This window comes from Anser cygnoides, chromosome 4 (assembly GCF_040182565.1).
Source record: "Anser cygnoides isolate HZ-2024a breed goose chromosome 4, Taihu_goose_T2T_genome, whole genome shotgun sequence".
In the NCBI taxonomy this organism is placed as follows: Eukaryota; Metazoa; Chordata; class Aves; order Anseriformes; family Anatidae; genus Anser; species Anser cygnoides.
The window spans coordinates 41,420,867-41,438,408 of record NC_089876.1 but is presented as its reverse complement, the minus strand read 5'-3'; the positions used below and the strand labels follow the sequence as shown (position 1 = coordinate 41,438,408).

Here is a 17,542-nt window from a genome sequence, read left to right as displayed (position 1 = left end):
AGGTTTCTCCTTGCCTACACTCAGTGAAGTCCTAAACAGAAGCAGCTGGCAGGGCTCCCTGATGCAGATACATGCGAGGCATCGTTAGCAATGGCCAGCACGGGTCAGCTGTGCTGCCGGGGTGTGCGGAGGGGAAAGGCCAGCATGCTGGGAAGGCGGCTGCAGGACCTGTGGGCTGAAGGTATAAAGCAGCCCCAGCGACACTATAGAAGGAAGCTGCTTGTTGTAGGGGCTCTGTTTACCTCTGTTCTGGGGGAAGAAAAGGGCTCAGCGCAGCACCAGGGAGATGTTCTCCTGGATGACAATGAAGGACTCGCTTGTGCTTTGGCTGGTAGGAAGATGTGCTTTTTTTCCTTGGTAGGTTGTCACCTGTTGGAGCAATCAGCCCAAGTTGCTCTTTGTGCGCTTCTGGTGTGCTGCTACCTAGCGCCCTTGGCCTCGCCTGGGCTCAAGGCATGCTACTTACTAAAAAGTGACTTTTTTCCTAAATATTTCAGGGTGGGGACTCCCTGCTGGCTGCCTTGTCCCTGGGAGCCCCTGCAGAGGAAAGGTCCTGGGGTGCAGGTATGAGAGCCAGGACACTGCTTGTCATGGGCACAGCAGCATTATAAGGCCCTGAGGATGTCAAATCCACCTCAATTTGTGGTCTGCAGGGCCTCAGACAAACATATTATTTCTGTTTGTTCACTCAAGAGAAGTTCTCACTGACTGAGAGCATCCTCAGTTGAAGGGTACGTAAGCAGTAAATTGCCTGGTGTTTTGATAGCTATTGCTTGAGCATTGCACGCTTGTTTTGTCAGCAGCCAGGCTTCATAAGTGGTGCAGCAGCTCCATCTGACCGTGAGAGATTCTCTCTTTTGTGCTGGAGATAATTTTATGCAGCTGTGAGATCATCTCCCTGGAGAGTAGGTCTGGCCAGCAAAGGAGCAAATCCACGCTACTGAATCTCGCTCCTCATGTGTCTGAGAGGTTAAGCAGAGCAATTCAGAAATGCACTTGGCCGTCTCCAGGATGTGGAGCCTGACTTTGCACAAAAGGCACATTAAATGCAGGCCGTGCAGTGTGTAAATATGAATTTTTTTTCTTTCTAGCAATACTGTGTCAGCTTGCTCTTGTCAGCCCTTGATTGTAACACCAGAAACCTTCCTAAATACCATTATTCTTGCTGTTATTAGGTTATTATCTTTACTGTTTATTCTCTTCTTTGGATGGAAATAGAGATTAGTCTTGCTCTTCAGATTTTTGTAAAGCTTGGTGGTAGCCAGGGACTTGAATGCTTTCCTTTTGCCTTACAATACTTTGCAGTAAATATGGTCATTCTTGTTTCTCCATTCTCCCTCGCTTTTTTGCATCCTTTGTAAGGTCTGTGGTCCTCTGCTGCCAAATAGGACATGCAGAAACTGTAGTTCAGAGTTTGTATGAAGGTTGTTCAAGCTCAAACAGCATTCCTGCTTCTATTTAACCCTTTTCAGAAAGGTGACATTGACCCTCCTTATCTTTTTTTTTTTAACTTTAAAAAAAAAAGCCCCCTTTTGAAGGCAAAATGTTAAAATACTTGTTTTTTTAACAAGTTCTTTGGGACTGAGCTTGCTGGAGCAGGATTCAGTGCTGTGCATGCTGTATGTGGCTTTGTGGGGGCTTGTGTGCCTGTTTGTTTTTGTGTGTGTTTTTTATGGAAACCAATGGAGCTGGGAATTAATGACCTGGGGCTGCTGGTGCGAGCTGGGATGGGATGGGTGCAGGAGTGTTCTGCTTGTCTCCTCTGCCACAAGCCTCATTCAAACCTGTCCAACAGGGCTTGTCAGGCACTGTGCGGGCCTCCCAAAGCCTTTCCCAGTCCATTTTAGTCTACAGGGAGCAGTCATCTGAAAGCATTTCAGGTGGTACATCAAACCTGAGGGCAGGAGCCCTCCCTGCCCTGTCCCTCTGAGGTCTCCTATCGAAGAGCTTGCAGCAAGTCGGCAGCACAGTTACCTTGGTGCATTTTGCTGTGGCTTTTGTCTCTCTATCTAGTGTAAGCTTTCAGATGTTCTTTTTCTGATCATAAATGAGGTTATTTTCCATAGCAATACCTTTCTGTGTTGGTTATGCTCACAATTCTGTCCTGTTTTCTGCTCATCACAAAAAAAAAAGGAAGCAGGAGAGATGATTATGCTGTGTTCAGAGCTCGTATACGAATGAGCTTGAAGTGCATCGGCATATCCTGTGCATGAGTTGTTTTTCTTGGTTTATGGCTTTTCTTTGACAGGACAGGTTTCTTTTTTTTGGCCATGGTAAGTCTGTAATCTCTTTTCAGTTCATGTCTACAGAAGTTCAGACCTGGCAGCCACCTGACTCCTGCACTAAAGGTTGTCATCCAGCTCCATTTATCATCTGCTTGTGTGCTTGCTCAAAGTGCTAGAAACCAAGGTTACTGGGCAATGTGATGGCAGGGGAAGTTTGCTCTACACAGTAAGTGTTACACAAAAGGCATACTGGCAATGCATGTTAGCAAGGGAAGGTGATCACTGTACGTGCATGGCTGTGCCTCCTCTGGCCCGTTTTTGGGAGCCCCTCGTGCTGGAAATCACACCAGGATTCACGTTAGCTGGTGTGAAGTCCTGTCTCTGCAGCGCTTTGGGTACTTCTTGTCAGAACTCAAAATCTGAAATTTTCTGTTAGAAACACCCAGAGAGCTGCAAGCTTTGTAGGACACAAAGCACTTCCCCCACCCTACCACTGCCATTAAGGATGGATATGAAAACTTGTTTTATGGTTTGTACAGGAAGCTTGTACAGGAGATGTGTAAAATCCTGTTGTAGAAAGCAATCATGTAGTTATTCACTCCTGTCTGAAATAAGGGCATGAAAGAGATGAAACATAAGAGCAATGAAAGGCAATACTATAATGCAGCGCCCTATCGATCTGTGGATTTCACTGCTGCTTAGGATGACTGGGCCACAAATAATATTGTAGCTTTACTAATTAGAACTAAAATCTTCATAAGATGAAAACAAACTAAAACACAAGCTCCTTACACTTAAATCTTTCTACTGCTTGTTTCTTGGCTGATGGGGTCCTGAAGAAATGCTTTCTGTGATCCATGCACTTTACTGCGGTGCCCGGTTACATGCATTATGAATGTTTTATGTCTCACTCTGATGTAAATCGATGTAGCACCATTGACTTCAGAGGTGGGCTGCCCCTGCTGTGGGCTCAGCCAGCTCCCACCCATGTTCTCGGACCCATGTTTGGGGCAGGAGCACTGGCAGGGATCTTGTGCAGGCAGTAAGATTGAAAGACATCTAAGAAATGGGGTAGTAAGTGGAGGAAAACTGCTTCTGATAGGGGGGATAGACCAGATGAGCATCTCAAAGCAGTAGGGGAACTGCCCCTGAAGAGTCAACTCCCATAAAATGTCAGGGCAGGCTGGAAGGTCTCTGGCAGGGCAGCAGGAGGGATGGGGTTTTTAGCAACCCTCCTCCTGCTGGTGCCTTCACTCCCAGCAGGCAGGATGGCTGTGACAGCTCAGAGCTGCGCAGCTGCCTCTGCTTGTGCAGGTGTCACCAATTTGCAGGCAGTCAGGGCAACTGGTGGCACCATGGCATGAAGTAAATGACTAATTTTAATTATGGTGTGCTACAGAGCTGTAGTTAAAAGCATTTTTCTTAATTTCAAACCTCAGTTAATACACCGTGTAATAACCAGCCCAGCAAAACCCCGATGAGAGAGATCAGCAGGCTGAGCAAGTATGAGAGCTGGGGGATGAGAGATAGGAAGGTGACAGACACATACTCAGGGCCATTTGTGCCAAGCAATGGGTGACTGCTCAGATGACTTCTTCCCAGTACACAGCCAGAGTTTCCATTGTACTTCAGACCAAATATACATCTCCTGTCTGCTATCAGAAAGGAAAATGACTAAAAATAAAACCCAGGAACTTCAGGAGGCAGGGACTGGATTCCTGGGAAATTTTTGACTACTTTCAGCTCATTAAAGCTGATTGATGGAGGCTCAGGTACTGATCATTTTTTCCAGAGAGAAACCCCATGCAAAGGAACTGCTTCTACTCCAGCTGTGTGCTGCTCCAACAGGCAGGTCCTGGAGACTGCACAGTGATGTCAACCTGCACAAAATCTACCTGCTAAGGGCATCCCAATCATCTCTTTCTGAAGTGATGCATACCAAAGCTGTGCACGAGAACAAGCCACTTCACCAGACTGCTTTCTCCAGCACCTGCTTTCCCCCTCCCCACACCCAACAGCTCCTCTGTTCTTGGACCCTGCTGAACACAGTGTGGGGGTCTTCTCTCCATGGCAGCAGCTCTCAGGGAGGCCACGTGAGGAATGAGATGAGACAAGCAGTGGACTCATACACACAGGGAAGCAGGGGATTCAATTACCCACAGGACTGGCTGAAAATTGAACATTTTCTCTTCTGGGTTTTCAGTCACTTCTGGAAACAGCATTCACAAGGCTCCATTTTGCTTCTACCAGGTCACTGATGCATTATGAAAACGTTCCTGTGACAGCCACGTAGAAGGGTTTCCCTTCCAGTTGCTAGTACCCCACTACGTTGCCGTAACGCCTTGCTTTCCATGTTTACTTTTCCCCAAGAAAGCCCTGAAGGTGTGTGAACAAAGCCTTTGCCCTCTTTGACTTCCTTTCCCTTCTTGCACGATGCTTTGGTACAGCTCTGAATGAGGCTCTGGTATCAGCCTCCAGGGATTCTGCAGGCTCGGTAGTACAGCTACAGCGTCTGAGTCATGCTCTAAAAATAGTCAGGAAAATGTCAGCCTCGCCAAAGTCATCGGCTGATTAACAACGGAGATTCGTGATCCCAGCTACCTCCAGATACTCTCCTGATATTAACCATATATTTGAGCTGTTCTAAGTATAAATATATAGGTAGGTGCTTTATATTTAAAAGATTATACATTAAGGAGGAGGTAATGCAGAAATAGATTTGCCTATCATCACAGAGCAGCCGTGCTTAATGCTATCATGCTGCTTCCTGGTGAATCCGGGGTGCTTTCCATGTATGAACTGGGGAAACTGCTGTGCTTCTTGGATGGGCTTTCCCACTTTGCAGAGGCGGAAGCAGGGGCACAGAGGTAAACTGACTTGCATTACTGCACACCATGTTGAGGTGGTGGCTGCAGATTTCCTGACTCGGTCCATCCATCACCGGGGTCCCTCCAGCAGCACGTGCAGTGAAGGCTGTCACTGTGTCCCTAGGACACAACTGAAGCGAGCAGCTACTGGCTGCTTAGTCTGAAGCGATCGTTTCAGAACTGGTTGGTACTGTGTTGTCCAAGGGTACGCCTGCATGACATCTGGTGCAGCCAGGAAGGTATGAGTGACAGGGTGGTCGGGTGGAAAAGAGCTAGAGGGGCTGGCCAGCTGGAAGTGTGGCACGTCCTTCCCAGCAAGCCCATCAGCAGTGCTGTGCCCACGCTAGTTGTCCTGGGAGCATACACTGCCTTTAGCAGTGAAAGTATGATCGGGCATGCTCTGCCCCTGAATGTGGTCCTTAAGTCAACCCATCAAGTAAATGGGCTTTGCTGCAGATTATTTTTAGGCAGTACGTTCAGTTACATGAAAGATGTCTACCTTGGGTGAATAGCTAAACAAAATAGCCATTAATGGCAGGAAGGAAAAACAAAAATCTTTTAACCTGCTATTTCCAAGGAGCTTTTCTTCAGAGGAAGAAGGAGATGCAACTCCCCACCAGACTTTTTCATGCCTGATGCAGCACAGCAGGATGCTCTCTGCAGATGCACACTGAAAATAGCTTTTCTACCTCATACATTATCACCTTTCCCTTGCACATCACAGGTCTGGCAGACCAACAAGCATGAAACCATGGAGAAGAAACCATGCTGGGTGACCCCCCTCTGAGGCCCTGGTGCCTCCAGCCAAGCAGTTGCTGGGGGGGAGAACTGCTGATGCCCCCAGCATCAGTCCCAGCACTTGCTCTTTAGGGAGGGACCTGCAGTGTTGCCTGAGACAGTGGTTGGGAGGGCTGGGTTGTACCCATAGAGAGCAGGGACAGGCTTACTACCTCCTGGTGTTGCAGAGGTGTCCTGGCAAGGCCAGCGCAATTGCGCTACCAGCCCTTACCCAAGTGCCACTGTCCCTCAGGAGCTTCATGTTGTCCTGAGCTTCGTGTTGCCTTGCTCCTCTGACTTATGGGCACTGACTCACAGAGGAGCTACCTGCTTGTTGGTGTTGGCTTTCTAAGACCCATGGGTGGACGAGCACAGCCTCCAAGGCTGATGCTCAGTGTGTTCCCCACGTGAGACAGTGCGGATGAGAGACTTGCACTCCTGGGCCTCTCCTTTCCCAGCTGATTGTTTCCATTTCTTGTAGAGGAAGCCTGACTCCTATCCAAAAGTATTTCTCTTGGCAAACCATGAAAAGCTTTCTGTGCCCCAGCACGGCTCAGCGGAGCCCATTCTGAGGCTTTATATCTGTACCCGTCACTTGCAGTGCCATTTTAGAGATATCTGCAGCAACCCCAACTTTTTGAACTCCTATCCAGGCCTAGAGGCTATGAGAGGTGGAAGGGCCAGAGAGCAGCTATGTGCTACACAGAGAAGACAAGTGGGGAGGGAGGGGACTGCTTGATGCCCTCTGAAATCTAGATGCTGCTGGAGCAAAGCAAGGCTGGGGATCTGGACCTAGCAGTACAAGAACGCCCATAGAAGTGACCTGGCTGGTATCTGAGCTAATGTAATTATTAGGAAGAGGTTTAAATGCTCGAAGAGATGAAATGTTTAAATCTTCCATTGTTACTGCTTACCACTGAAGTGCATACTGTGAGAAAGAAAATATTTCTGCCAAGGGACTTGTAAATAAGTATTCTTCCATGACCTCTGAGCTTTAGTAGATGCACTTTTATAAGCCGAATAAATGCAAATTAGCAATAATATTTCCCTGCTTCAGCAGTCCTTAGTCTTGCATGGAGGACAATGAAGGTGCGGCAGATAATGGAGCGTGTTTATGTATGCCAGGAGAGGCCTGTCCCTTCTCAGTAATCAAAGAATAATTTTGCACGCCATCTTGGTATGGTAATATACTTTCACCGTCTATCAGTTTTCCTCTCCAATGTATCCCCCCTCTGTCATCCTTCATAAATAACTCTGAAAGATTTGATTGGTTAAGCAGGCAGTGCTGCTTCATCAAATAAATATTTCATGGTCACAGAGGAGAGAGGAGGAGGGAGAGGAAATCACCCCTGTGTTGGGCCTTGCTGTCCTGTCTGCTCTTAGACTAATTTACAGCAAAACCATGCTGGTGAACATCTAGAAATGAATGTGAGGGGGGCAACTGGCTACCCAGGCTGTCTGCATGAAAGCAGACTGGACAAGCTGGGATGCATGGAAGCAAAATATCAAGTAATTAAATATATATCAGAGTAATCCAGAGAAGCATCTGAAATACAACAGTGTAAGTCTGATATGCTGATTTGCACCAGGCAAAAGCTGAGGTTGCCTTCGTGTTTTCACTCCTGTCTTACCCTGGTCTGCTTCTGTTGAACGAAGTGACAATTAGTGAACAATGGAAAATGGACTGATGTATCGGGCCCAAGCCTCCAAATTATCAGTGCTGCCATGGTTGTTAACTAAGACACAGCAACTACAGAATCACTTGGAAGTGTAACAGCAATCATTTTTAATTTTGTCCTCCTACAAAGTACAGGTCCACACATGAAAATTAACATAGGCTATGAATTTATAGTGTGATATTTTCTGTGAATGGTCCCTTGCAGCATAATCTTATTCTGAGGGGAAAAGAGTTCCTTAAACCAGATCAATATAATTTACTTTCAAATTTATTCAAGTAAAATTATTATTAAATGCATTTTCGAACATGGACTTATTTTGGAATGATTACACAGGTTGTTCATTACATTTCTGTTTCTTTTAACAGATTACTCAGATCCTCTGAATTTTTTTCTTTTCTCCCCCATGCTACTCTTTTTCCTTCTCCAATTACTCTTATACTGAGCTGCTAAAGAGCACGCAGGAAATACTGAGACATTAACTTACAGCTGGCTGCCAGCCTGTGAAAAGCTCACTAGGTCATAACATTTTTTTTGTTAGCATTGCTGCCTTTGCTTTTTTTTTGATTAGTAGTGGTATTTTATCAAGACTATCTGAAGGTAAAGGACTCTACAAATCAGCATTTTTCTTACAGGAAAAGCAGAGGAAACAGGCATGTGAGGTGTGTGAATATTTTGAACGTTCTCTAGCTGTGACTGGAACTGTTGTTTACATTAAATGTCATGGATTGCCTATAGCACCCTCTCATTACCCTGATGAGGGCCCGTATGGAAGAGCACTCTTGAGGTCCCTCTACATTAGGAATGTGCAGTTCTGCATCTGCCGGACCAAGTGAGATAACTAAGTTTAAACTGAATTTACCCCGTTGATGATCACCTATTACAGGAAATGACCAACAAGGGTGGTGATCATTCATGTTATTGCCCTATCTTGTGTTTGTCTTCTGTCTCAAAACATAAGTTCACTTTGTGTTTCTTGGGAGACTTAATACTCTCATAGATTCAGACCTAAAGCAAGGCCAAAACCACGTCCAGCATAGATAGTGCATTTAGCATTACAGACAGAAGGTTGTAGAAAGGAATTTCAGATGATACCATCAGTCTTCACAAAAATATATAGGACAAGAAAACACTCTGGAAAAAAATAACGTGGAAGAAGGGCTGTGATTGCGTTGCTGAAACTTGTGTGCAACAACAGGACATTCAGCTATACAAAGTTACTGTGTGCATGTGTGTGAGCCAGTGTTCATCTTCTATAGAAACTTGCTTCAGTTTCAAGTTTTCTTACCTTTTTGTGCAGTTTAAGAAGAAAGTCTGATCAAGACACAAGTGACTTTCCATGTCTGTTCTTGCCTAGAGCAATTACAATTCATCTTCTCAGAGCAAAACACAAAATAAGTCACAAGGCCATACCAAGAATCAAACGTATTCCTGGTGGCTTCTTCTCTCAGATCACAACAAACTTACTTCTGAGGTTTTTTTCCAATATATAAATATATTGAAAATTTATATTCATTATAAAACCTTTTGAGATTACATATGCACCTTTTGAAATATCTGCTAGGATTGTACCTAGTTTAATGATTATCTTATGAAAAAATGAATCAATATTTTCTGTTGTGAAGTGGATTTGCCATTTTCTGAGGTGTTTGCTGCATGTGAACAGTACAGAGTGGGGGAAAGGCATTGACTTTCCTCTTCCTGGCCTTTGCAAACACCAGGCTGATTATATAGACTGGGTTACAAGCAACCCCACAGATGTGTGTGAGGGTCAGAGTTACAGAGAAGGGAAAGATGCTCTAGGAACAAAACTGAACGTAGGGGCTGTGCATCAGTCACATTAGTGATTTATTTCTTAAAACCCGCCTCTGAATGGTGCTCTTCTTTTAATCACAGAGGAATAGACTGAGCCAGCTGTGCAAGTTCCATAAACTCGGAGTGCAAAGGCCAACCTCCCACCCCTACAAGTGGGTGCCAAAAGGATATTGTGTTGTGGCCTCCTGGCCCTCCCGTGGACTCTGGGGATCATCAGTGTACATCACCTGCACTGTCACTGATCTCTTGGTGACACCATCTGTCCTTTCACTCCCAGAACACAAAATGGGGACAGGAGTGCCTCTAGGTTATCCACGGTGTCTAGTTAAAGGACTGCATAAGCTACTTAAGGAAAAAAGTCCATGGTCAGCAGATATTCCGCTAACATTTGGCATCTCCCAGAAGGGGACAATAACAGCATCTGTTCTACAAAGCTGTTAATAATGCTTACATATATATTTCTCTACAGAATTAGTTTTATATTATGTGTAAATCAATGGATTTTATCAGTAGGGGATTTTAGGATATAATAGTTATTTCAGAGTTCGTGGTAAAAATATTATTAAAAGCTGTGGCCTGTTTTTAATAGAAAACTTCTATGTTTTGCACCCATATTTATTTCAGCTTGGAGTTGGTCTAAGCTAGATTATAAATTAATTAGAAAGGAGACTTACCTTTTCCTATGTTGGCATGTGATATTTTATGGACTAATACTTCTAAACAAAGATTATAGCCTAAAGATATGCTTAGCTACTCAGCATAGCTGAAGACTAACAAGTTGCTTTACCTGTTGTAAAATAGTTTTGTGCTTAGTCATAGCTAGAAAAATGAATGAAAGTGGTGCAAGTGGTTTCCTGTTGTGGTTATGTACCACTAAAAACTGTTTCCTGGTTGCTGTAGAGAGAAAGTATCCTTTGTGTGTTGCTTCACTCTGATTTCTTCCAAACCCTTTCCAGTTCTTCTCTATTCTTTCTTCCATATACTTTCATTAGGTGCTTTTCAGCTTCTCTGCTTTTATTTGTTTACATCTCTTTTGTCCTTAGACTACTTCAGTCTCTGTTCTCCCCCTTCTATTTCTTTCATCTTTGTTTCACTTTCATTTGTCCATATCCAAGAATGGGCTGAAGAATGACGCATCTTCTTCTTAGCCTCTTGCAAAGATACTGGAATGGCTCAAAGGCAAAGTTTTGCCCTGAACTCAAGCAATGATATATGAGGATGTCACCAGCAGCAGCAAAAATTCTTACATACTTGCATCCAAACAGGGTACAAGCCTCCACCAAGCACAGCTGTGTTGGTTTTAAGTGTTTGCTGTTTCTGCATGTGTATGGGAGTACGTAACATGGCGCTTTGTACTGATGTGCTTTAATCTAAAGCCACAAATACAGGGAAGCTTGTCTTTGCTTGAGGGGGGACTGTGGGAAGATCTTAAGATGCCTGAAAAGCAGGCAAGTACTAAGTTGGATTAACCTGGAGCCTAGGTCACATCACAGCTTACAGTTATTTAGGCTAGCTCTAGCTCAAAATGCTTCTCAAATCAGAGGCTGTGTGATGATGAGGAGACTGGTTTAGAAGCTGGCCAGTTTCCCAGAATAGCTCTGCAGTCAGTAAGACCAGGCATCTTGTGCAGAGACAAACTCTGATCCCAGATTCTAAGCAGCTGCTTGGTGGGCAGCCAGGAGTGGGATGGAGGAAGAGCAGCAGCCGGGAGCCTGCCAAAGAGATGTTTTTGTCTTCAGTGCTATATTTGTGTGTGACTTATTGCAGCTTAATTAACAAGGAAACAAAGATGAAGACAGGCTCTCTGTAGCTGTGCCCATGTGGCATCTGAGTCACATCAACTAACCTTCTCCATCATGAGAAACAATAGTGGGAGCTGGATTTTCTTGGGGTGGCAGGGTAAGGTAGCAAAAACTAATGTTGTGATGGATGTAAACAGAACAAAATAACAGATGTTAGCCTTTTAATGGGATACTACTCTAAAATGAGATACCTCAAAGGTAAAATTAAGTATCTCAGTGGCATATAAGGCTTGGAATTCCCCAAATCTTTTAGTTCTTACATATGAACTTGACTCTCCTGTTCACCTCATTTTTCTGAGACATTTAAAACTGCAACTAAACTGCATCACTGAAGTGCAATTTGAATTAAGTGCAAGTTGAATTAACTCCAATGTAGACTTCTACCAAAAAAATCTGAATAAAGCTCTTATTCCTGACTACTGTTTTCTAATATGTTTGTCATGGTGTTTTAGTACGTTCATTTTCTTTTTGGATTAAGAAATATCTATGTATATGTGCATGCATTCTTCTATGTTTCAGAGCTAAATACACTACTATTGCCTACGTATAATCATGGGTTTATAAGACTAGGTAATCTGTGAAACTAAGAAATATCACAATGTGATCCAGGTCAGTATTTATTTATGCAGTCTATTCAGGAAATTAGCACAAACAGATTTGAGTTTGGTTTTATGAGGTTATGTGGATCAACTGCTATGGCAAACCTGCCCTCCTGGGTTACCCAGAGTATGATATTATTTGCAGGGGACTTGAGTATGTTCAGCTGGAACTGATGTGAATTTTTCAAAGCAAGTCAGCTCTTCAAATTTTAGTATCTTAACTCACATTAGTGTTGTCTGTTATTTTCAATTACCAGGCAAATAACTGGTAAACAGTTAAAGCACAAAGAAACACGCACACCCCGACTGTTTACACACAGTCTCTGTACAGGCTAATCCCCACCCACAAATTGTCACCACCTCTGTGCCAGCACTTGACAAATGAACATGTGGTGACTCCCTCCATAACCGCATGGGATTATTTGCTAAGGAGTAAAAGGCATTACAATTAAACACAAGAAATGCAATCATTGTAATACATTATTATGACTCTTATTTATTGACTCTAAGCTAAGCTTAAGTTTCTAAGTTAAACCAGAGGGGAAAATTCTACAGTCTGCTCCATGATGTCTCCCTACCCAGCTATGCTTATGAGATTTCTGAGTCACTTTTCAGGTTTCTGCTTTCAGCAACCAAAGCAATTGCTGAAGATCCCAGACTTTCCCAGACTAATGCTGAGGAAAGCTCTAGAGTAAACTAACTACAAATTAAATTAACTCTGCAAGTTATTCACTACACAAATGAGTAAATGGATTGACTAGCACCTCAGCCTCCTGGTTTTCTACAGATCTAACTCAGGTTCAGTTCTTACTTCTTATGGAAAGTTGTTTCTCTAAATAATTTGCAATCTATTTTAGCATAACTCAAGTAACAAAATGCATAGAAAAGCAAGGAATGTCGTTGGAGGGTAAACAAAATTTACATTGAATGTAAGGATAAACAAACCTAACCAGTTTATGACTGAGCAAAATTAAGTCTTATGACATAAAATAAAGTATTCAAATTCACGTGCTTAGCATAAGTAGCTCATGAAAAGGTTTAAGGTAAGTAATCACTGAGCATTAACACTTAAAACCAAATTAAGTCCAGCAGTTTCTCTGTTGTCCAATATAACTTGAATTGTCCCTCAGGAAATCTATCATCTCCACCAGGAGTAAGTTACGAATTACAAGAGTAGGCGATTATACCACCAAAGTCTTCAGAATAAATCTAATTCCTTACCAGTGTTGTTTCAAGCTTTCTCACTCCTATCGCTCTGAAGAAACAGCGCCAATGAAGCTTCTTGCTGAGCTGGTTCAGTGACTGACTGCTTGCTCCTAAAGGTGCTAACAGGAACGTGCAAAATGTAGTTGGATTGCTGAACCTGAAACAAAGAGGCAGATTGTGCTGTTACCAACATGTGTCCCACCCTTTTTTCTAGCATCTCACTAAAGTATAAGAGTGCCTTTTTTCAGGGCAGTTGCTTTTAAAAAATATCAGCTGCTGTCAAACTTTTGTTGGCTTTCCTCTTAGCTTAGTAACATTAGCTCAACCGTGTGCAACCTCCTAAGGCATATTCAAATGGGCTGTTTTCCTTCTCAACTTTGATTGTCAGCTTTATTTGGTTGTAGTAAACTTTAATAATGTCTTTGGAATTTTAGTTGTTGGGTTTATTTAATCTATTTGCATTCCACTGGAAGATGGCTGATGTTGAAATTTTGATACACTCATCTGTATACTGAGGTAGTTCCCACATTTAAAAAGAACAAGCTTTGGTTAGTGTGTTAGACCTAACAAACCATGGACTAGTTAGTCTATCATTGAACTTTGTTGCAATGACAGAATGATTTATCTGGGATAATATTAAGAAATTTTTACAGAAAGGGAATATATTTTATTTTGGACAGTAGATGTGTGGTCTCATGGAATTAGGTCCAGTCAAATAAAGCTTGTTTCTTTTTTTGGCAGGGTAAAAGCTTTGGCCAATATAGATAGATAGAGTTGAAAAATGTCTGGATTTTGCCAAAGCAATTCTAATTGTAAAGACGTTATATATGGAATTAACTTGGTCTGAACAACTGGGTACAAAATGAATCCACAGATTTTAGAACAAGGGGATAATACTGAGTGGGATGGTTTGTAGCAGTCCATGTATCACTTTAATAATCTAAATGATTAGGATTGTACTAAAGGATTTTTACTGACAATGTTTATGAATGACATAGGGATAAGCAGGATAATAAATACTGGTGTAAGGTCATTGCTATAACAAGTCACAGATCATTCTACTACAGTCCAGTGCTAAAGTCCATAAACCAAGTGTAAGGCAAAGAGTGCCAGTTATATCCAAAATAAGGGTGGTTGCTTTAGAAAGCTCTTCCTGGGTGAAGACTTAGGATAAAGCACTTCATGTGTTCCCAGTGCAGTGCTATGTCAAAGCAAGGCATTTCAGAAAGAATTTCTCAAAAGCAGCAAGGATCTTATTTCATTTTTTTTAAAAAAGGTGAAGCTTTGTTAAAATACTGTGTCCAATTCTGATACCTACTCTTCAGAAATTGTCAGAGTTCAAAGGATAGAATAGACGTGGCAGGAGAGCTGGTAAGTCTTATCTGATGCACATCACCAAGCGAGGTAGGCCACAATCCGACGTGTGGGTTGTGGGCAGATGGCTACCTCAGCTGTGAAGAGCCTAGTATACAGCAGTGCTTTACAAAGAGTAAAGCAGTTGTTATTGTACCTAACAGCGGAGTTAAATATAATGCCTTGCCAAAAAGAAAGGAACTGCTTTTTATCAGTAAGCTGTACCTTTGCTGTGGGAGACTGGCAGAATATAACAAAAAACTGGCCTTAAAAAAAAGCTTTCGTTCATAATGAGAGCAAAAAGTAGTGAGTGGCATACTCAAGAATAGTTGTTATGGTTATAGGGAAGTGTAAAAATGCATCACAGAATATGAAACTGCTCTAATTGACCTTCCTCGGAAATCTAGATTCCTCATTCAGACTAAAAGCTGGTAAGTTTGTCCTGAATTTGACAGTCTTTCCAGGCAATGAAAATATGCTGGGAAGAGAAAACAGACAGCTGGGTATTATCTTCAGAGTTGATGTTTCCTGTCAGATATGCAAACGTAGAAGAACCCAGCTGTAACAGACCTCCTGATGTGATGCCTTTACGAAGGCATATTTAGTCAAAGAAAAATATAGTCACTGTCCAAATCTCCTGAGAGAGGGTCAGGTGCTCTCCCTGCTGCCTTGCTGCATGCCTGGGACCCTCTGAAGTCAACACTGCTTTTCTGTTCAACCTCTGTTGTCACAAATTCAAAATGAACCACTGCAGCTCGGTGAAGATCCACCCTGACACTCTTTGGGTACCTGGAAGAAATGTTGGATGTTTCCTTTGTAAGAATCACCACATCAATAAGAACAGAATACCCTGCTGCTAGCCTGTTAATTTGAAATCACTTTTAACTTGAGCAAAATAAATGGGGAATCCAAGAAATGTTTTTGTTTACGGCATACAAGGCCAGGTAAGAAAGGTTACAGAGAGGACAATGATATTTAAAAAAAAAAAAAGTGTCCTTGTTCTTCAGCAAAGCAACAAATCCAAAATCCTTTTCGGCATTCTTTAATGAGATGCAGATGTTTATCTAGCCTCTGCAGTGAGAGTATACGTGGTCTTCCCAGGTTGCTTTCATGCTGGTGAGCGTACCCTCTCTTTTTGTTGAAAAACTCCTGGGACTTGTTTGGGTTACTTTCTAATTCCTTTGCTCTATTTCACTTTGAAGTACTTTGTTTCCAGATTTCCTTGGGAGATTTATTGATGCAGTCTTCTTGGTGTACTACCTGCCCAACCCTGGTGTGGGATAGCAAATGGTACTTTTGATGGCCTGGTACTGAATAAATGCCAAAATCCTACAGAAAGTTAACTCTTTCCTATCAAGCAGGTTGTGTTCCAGTTGGGTGCAATATTTCACATGTGCTGAGTGTTACACTTCATAAAAAAAGGTATGTCTTACAGCAGGTGCTCAGCAATTCAATCAGTCCATTAATGGCTCTTGACACTAGACCCAAGGATTATAAAATTATTTTGGAGTGATAAAGGGCTTGACAGTGAGTGGCCCTGGTTCGGAGTCTGAAGGACACCGTTACCAGAGCTGGGAAGTGGAAAACTGCAGGTAGTGGATGCTGGGATTTGAGTACCTTTACTTGCATCCTTGCAACAGACTTCCTGGATGACCCGAAGCAAGAATTATTTCCTATGATTCAGTCTCATCTGTAGAAGTGCCTGTAATATGTACTTGCAGGAGCACGGTAAAAGTGCCATCATTATTTTTGAATGCTTCTAGTTGCTTCAATAAACAGTGTTACAGGCATATAAACACTAAGTTTTGTGGCAGGTGAGTTGACCATGCAGTAAGAAATCTCAAATCCTTTTCTTTCTTATGTCCTGTTTCATTCCACATCGTAACTAACACAATGTCCTCTGGCTTCTTAAACCTTAGGCAACATTTATAAAGTAAAACACTTGTCACAAGAAGCTCAACACCAGCTCTCTCCATGTACAAATAAGGTGTTGATTTATAGCAGTCCAAGGATCTAAGCTTCTAGATAGTGATGACTAGGTGCTTTCCTATGCTTAGGTATGCCCTTGTGCAGGACCTGTATGGCTATTGTTCTAAGCTGAACAGTGTGTACACTTATCAAAGGTAAATTTTTACATGATATTTTATCTTTGCCCCTAGCCAGTTAAATGGCTGTCTTGTACCACTCACAAATGCCAGTTAGCTGCATTTAAAAAAGAGGCCAATTGTAAGGAGGTGTTTGGGGGAATAAATGGTAAAATGCCTGCTTTATTTAATCTTTTTCCTACTTGGGTACTGTTATTCTCCATTAATCTGATGACAATGCACATAAGGACTAGAATCATGTTTATTTTCTTCTCCAAGGTGTTTATAATATAACATAAGAAGTAACTAATTGGTTTGTATTAATATCTGTTCCTGATTTAACCATTTCTTTAATACATTCTTCCAAACTGAAGGGCATGTGTTGAAGTTTTAAATCTAATGGCACAGAGACTTTCAAATACTCCCAGTTAAAATTAAAACAACACTGAGGTTCCAGCCTGATATAGTTTTGTTTGTTTCTAACAAAATATTGCAATACAAGCTGGGTCAATTACTCCAATACTGATTTTTCTTTTTTCCATTTTGCATTTAAGATTTTTTTTAAAAAAATCCTATTCTAATTCTTTATTTTGTTCCCAGAGTACCAGATAGAAAAGAAACTTGTTAATGGGCAACTAAAATCCAGAAAAAAATACATGTAGATAAGTATTTTACATAAGGGATAAAAAATGCATGTTTGGCATATAGGAGATAATATTTGCATTAGCTTTAAGAGAAAGGTCAGCCATGATAGCACAACACTTGTTTTTTCATTACTGTGAAAGCGGATCAGATTTCTATTTAAAAATGCCTTGATGCTATCTACAACACAGCAACAAAGCAACAAAAAGACACAATATAGCCTAATTTTAAATGTCATTGCTTGAGGGATGACATCTTGCTTCTTTCCAAATTTATTAAAATATTGCAGAGCGCTTAACAGAAATAAATACAAAGGACATTAAAAACTGTTTTTGGTGCTCTTTATGCCATTAATGTATGTCATTGTACTCAGATATAAAACAGACTAATTGGTGCTATTAAGGCCTGGCAGCTGTCTTCAGTGCTTACAGTTCTGCAAACATAACTGTGCCCAAGTTAGGCGTGGGAGACAGAAGGGCTTCCTAACACCTGTAAG

General features: G+C 42.1%; 1 protein-coding gene across 3 annotated transcripts in view; it reads left to right on the top strand.

Annotated features, from left to right (window-relative positions):
- TBC1D9 (TBC1 domain family member 9) overlaps positions 1-17,542 on the top strand; it is a 70,694-nt gene continuing 53,152 nt past the window's right edge. Inside the window, exon 1 of one of the 3 annotated variants that reach the window (XM_066996672.1) lies at positions 1-331. In XM_066996672.1, coding sequence (XP_066852773.1) covers positions 91-331 — 241 coding nt within the window. In that variant the 5' untranslated portion in view covers positions 1-90. The remainder of the gene's footprint in view (positions 332-17,542) is intronic. The other 2 variants (XM_066996671.1, XM_066996673.1) reach the window with 2 other exon arrangements.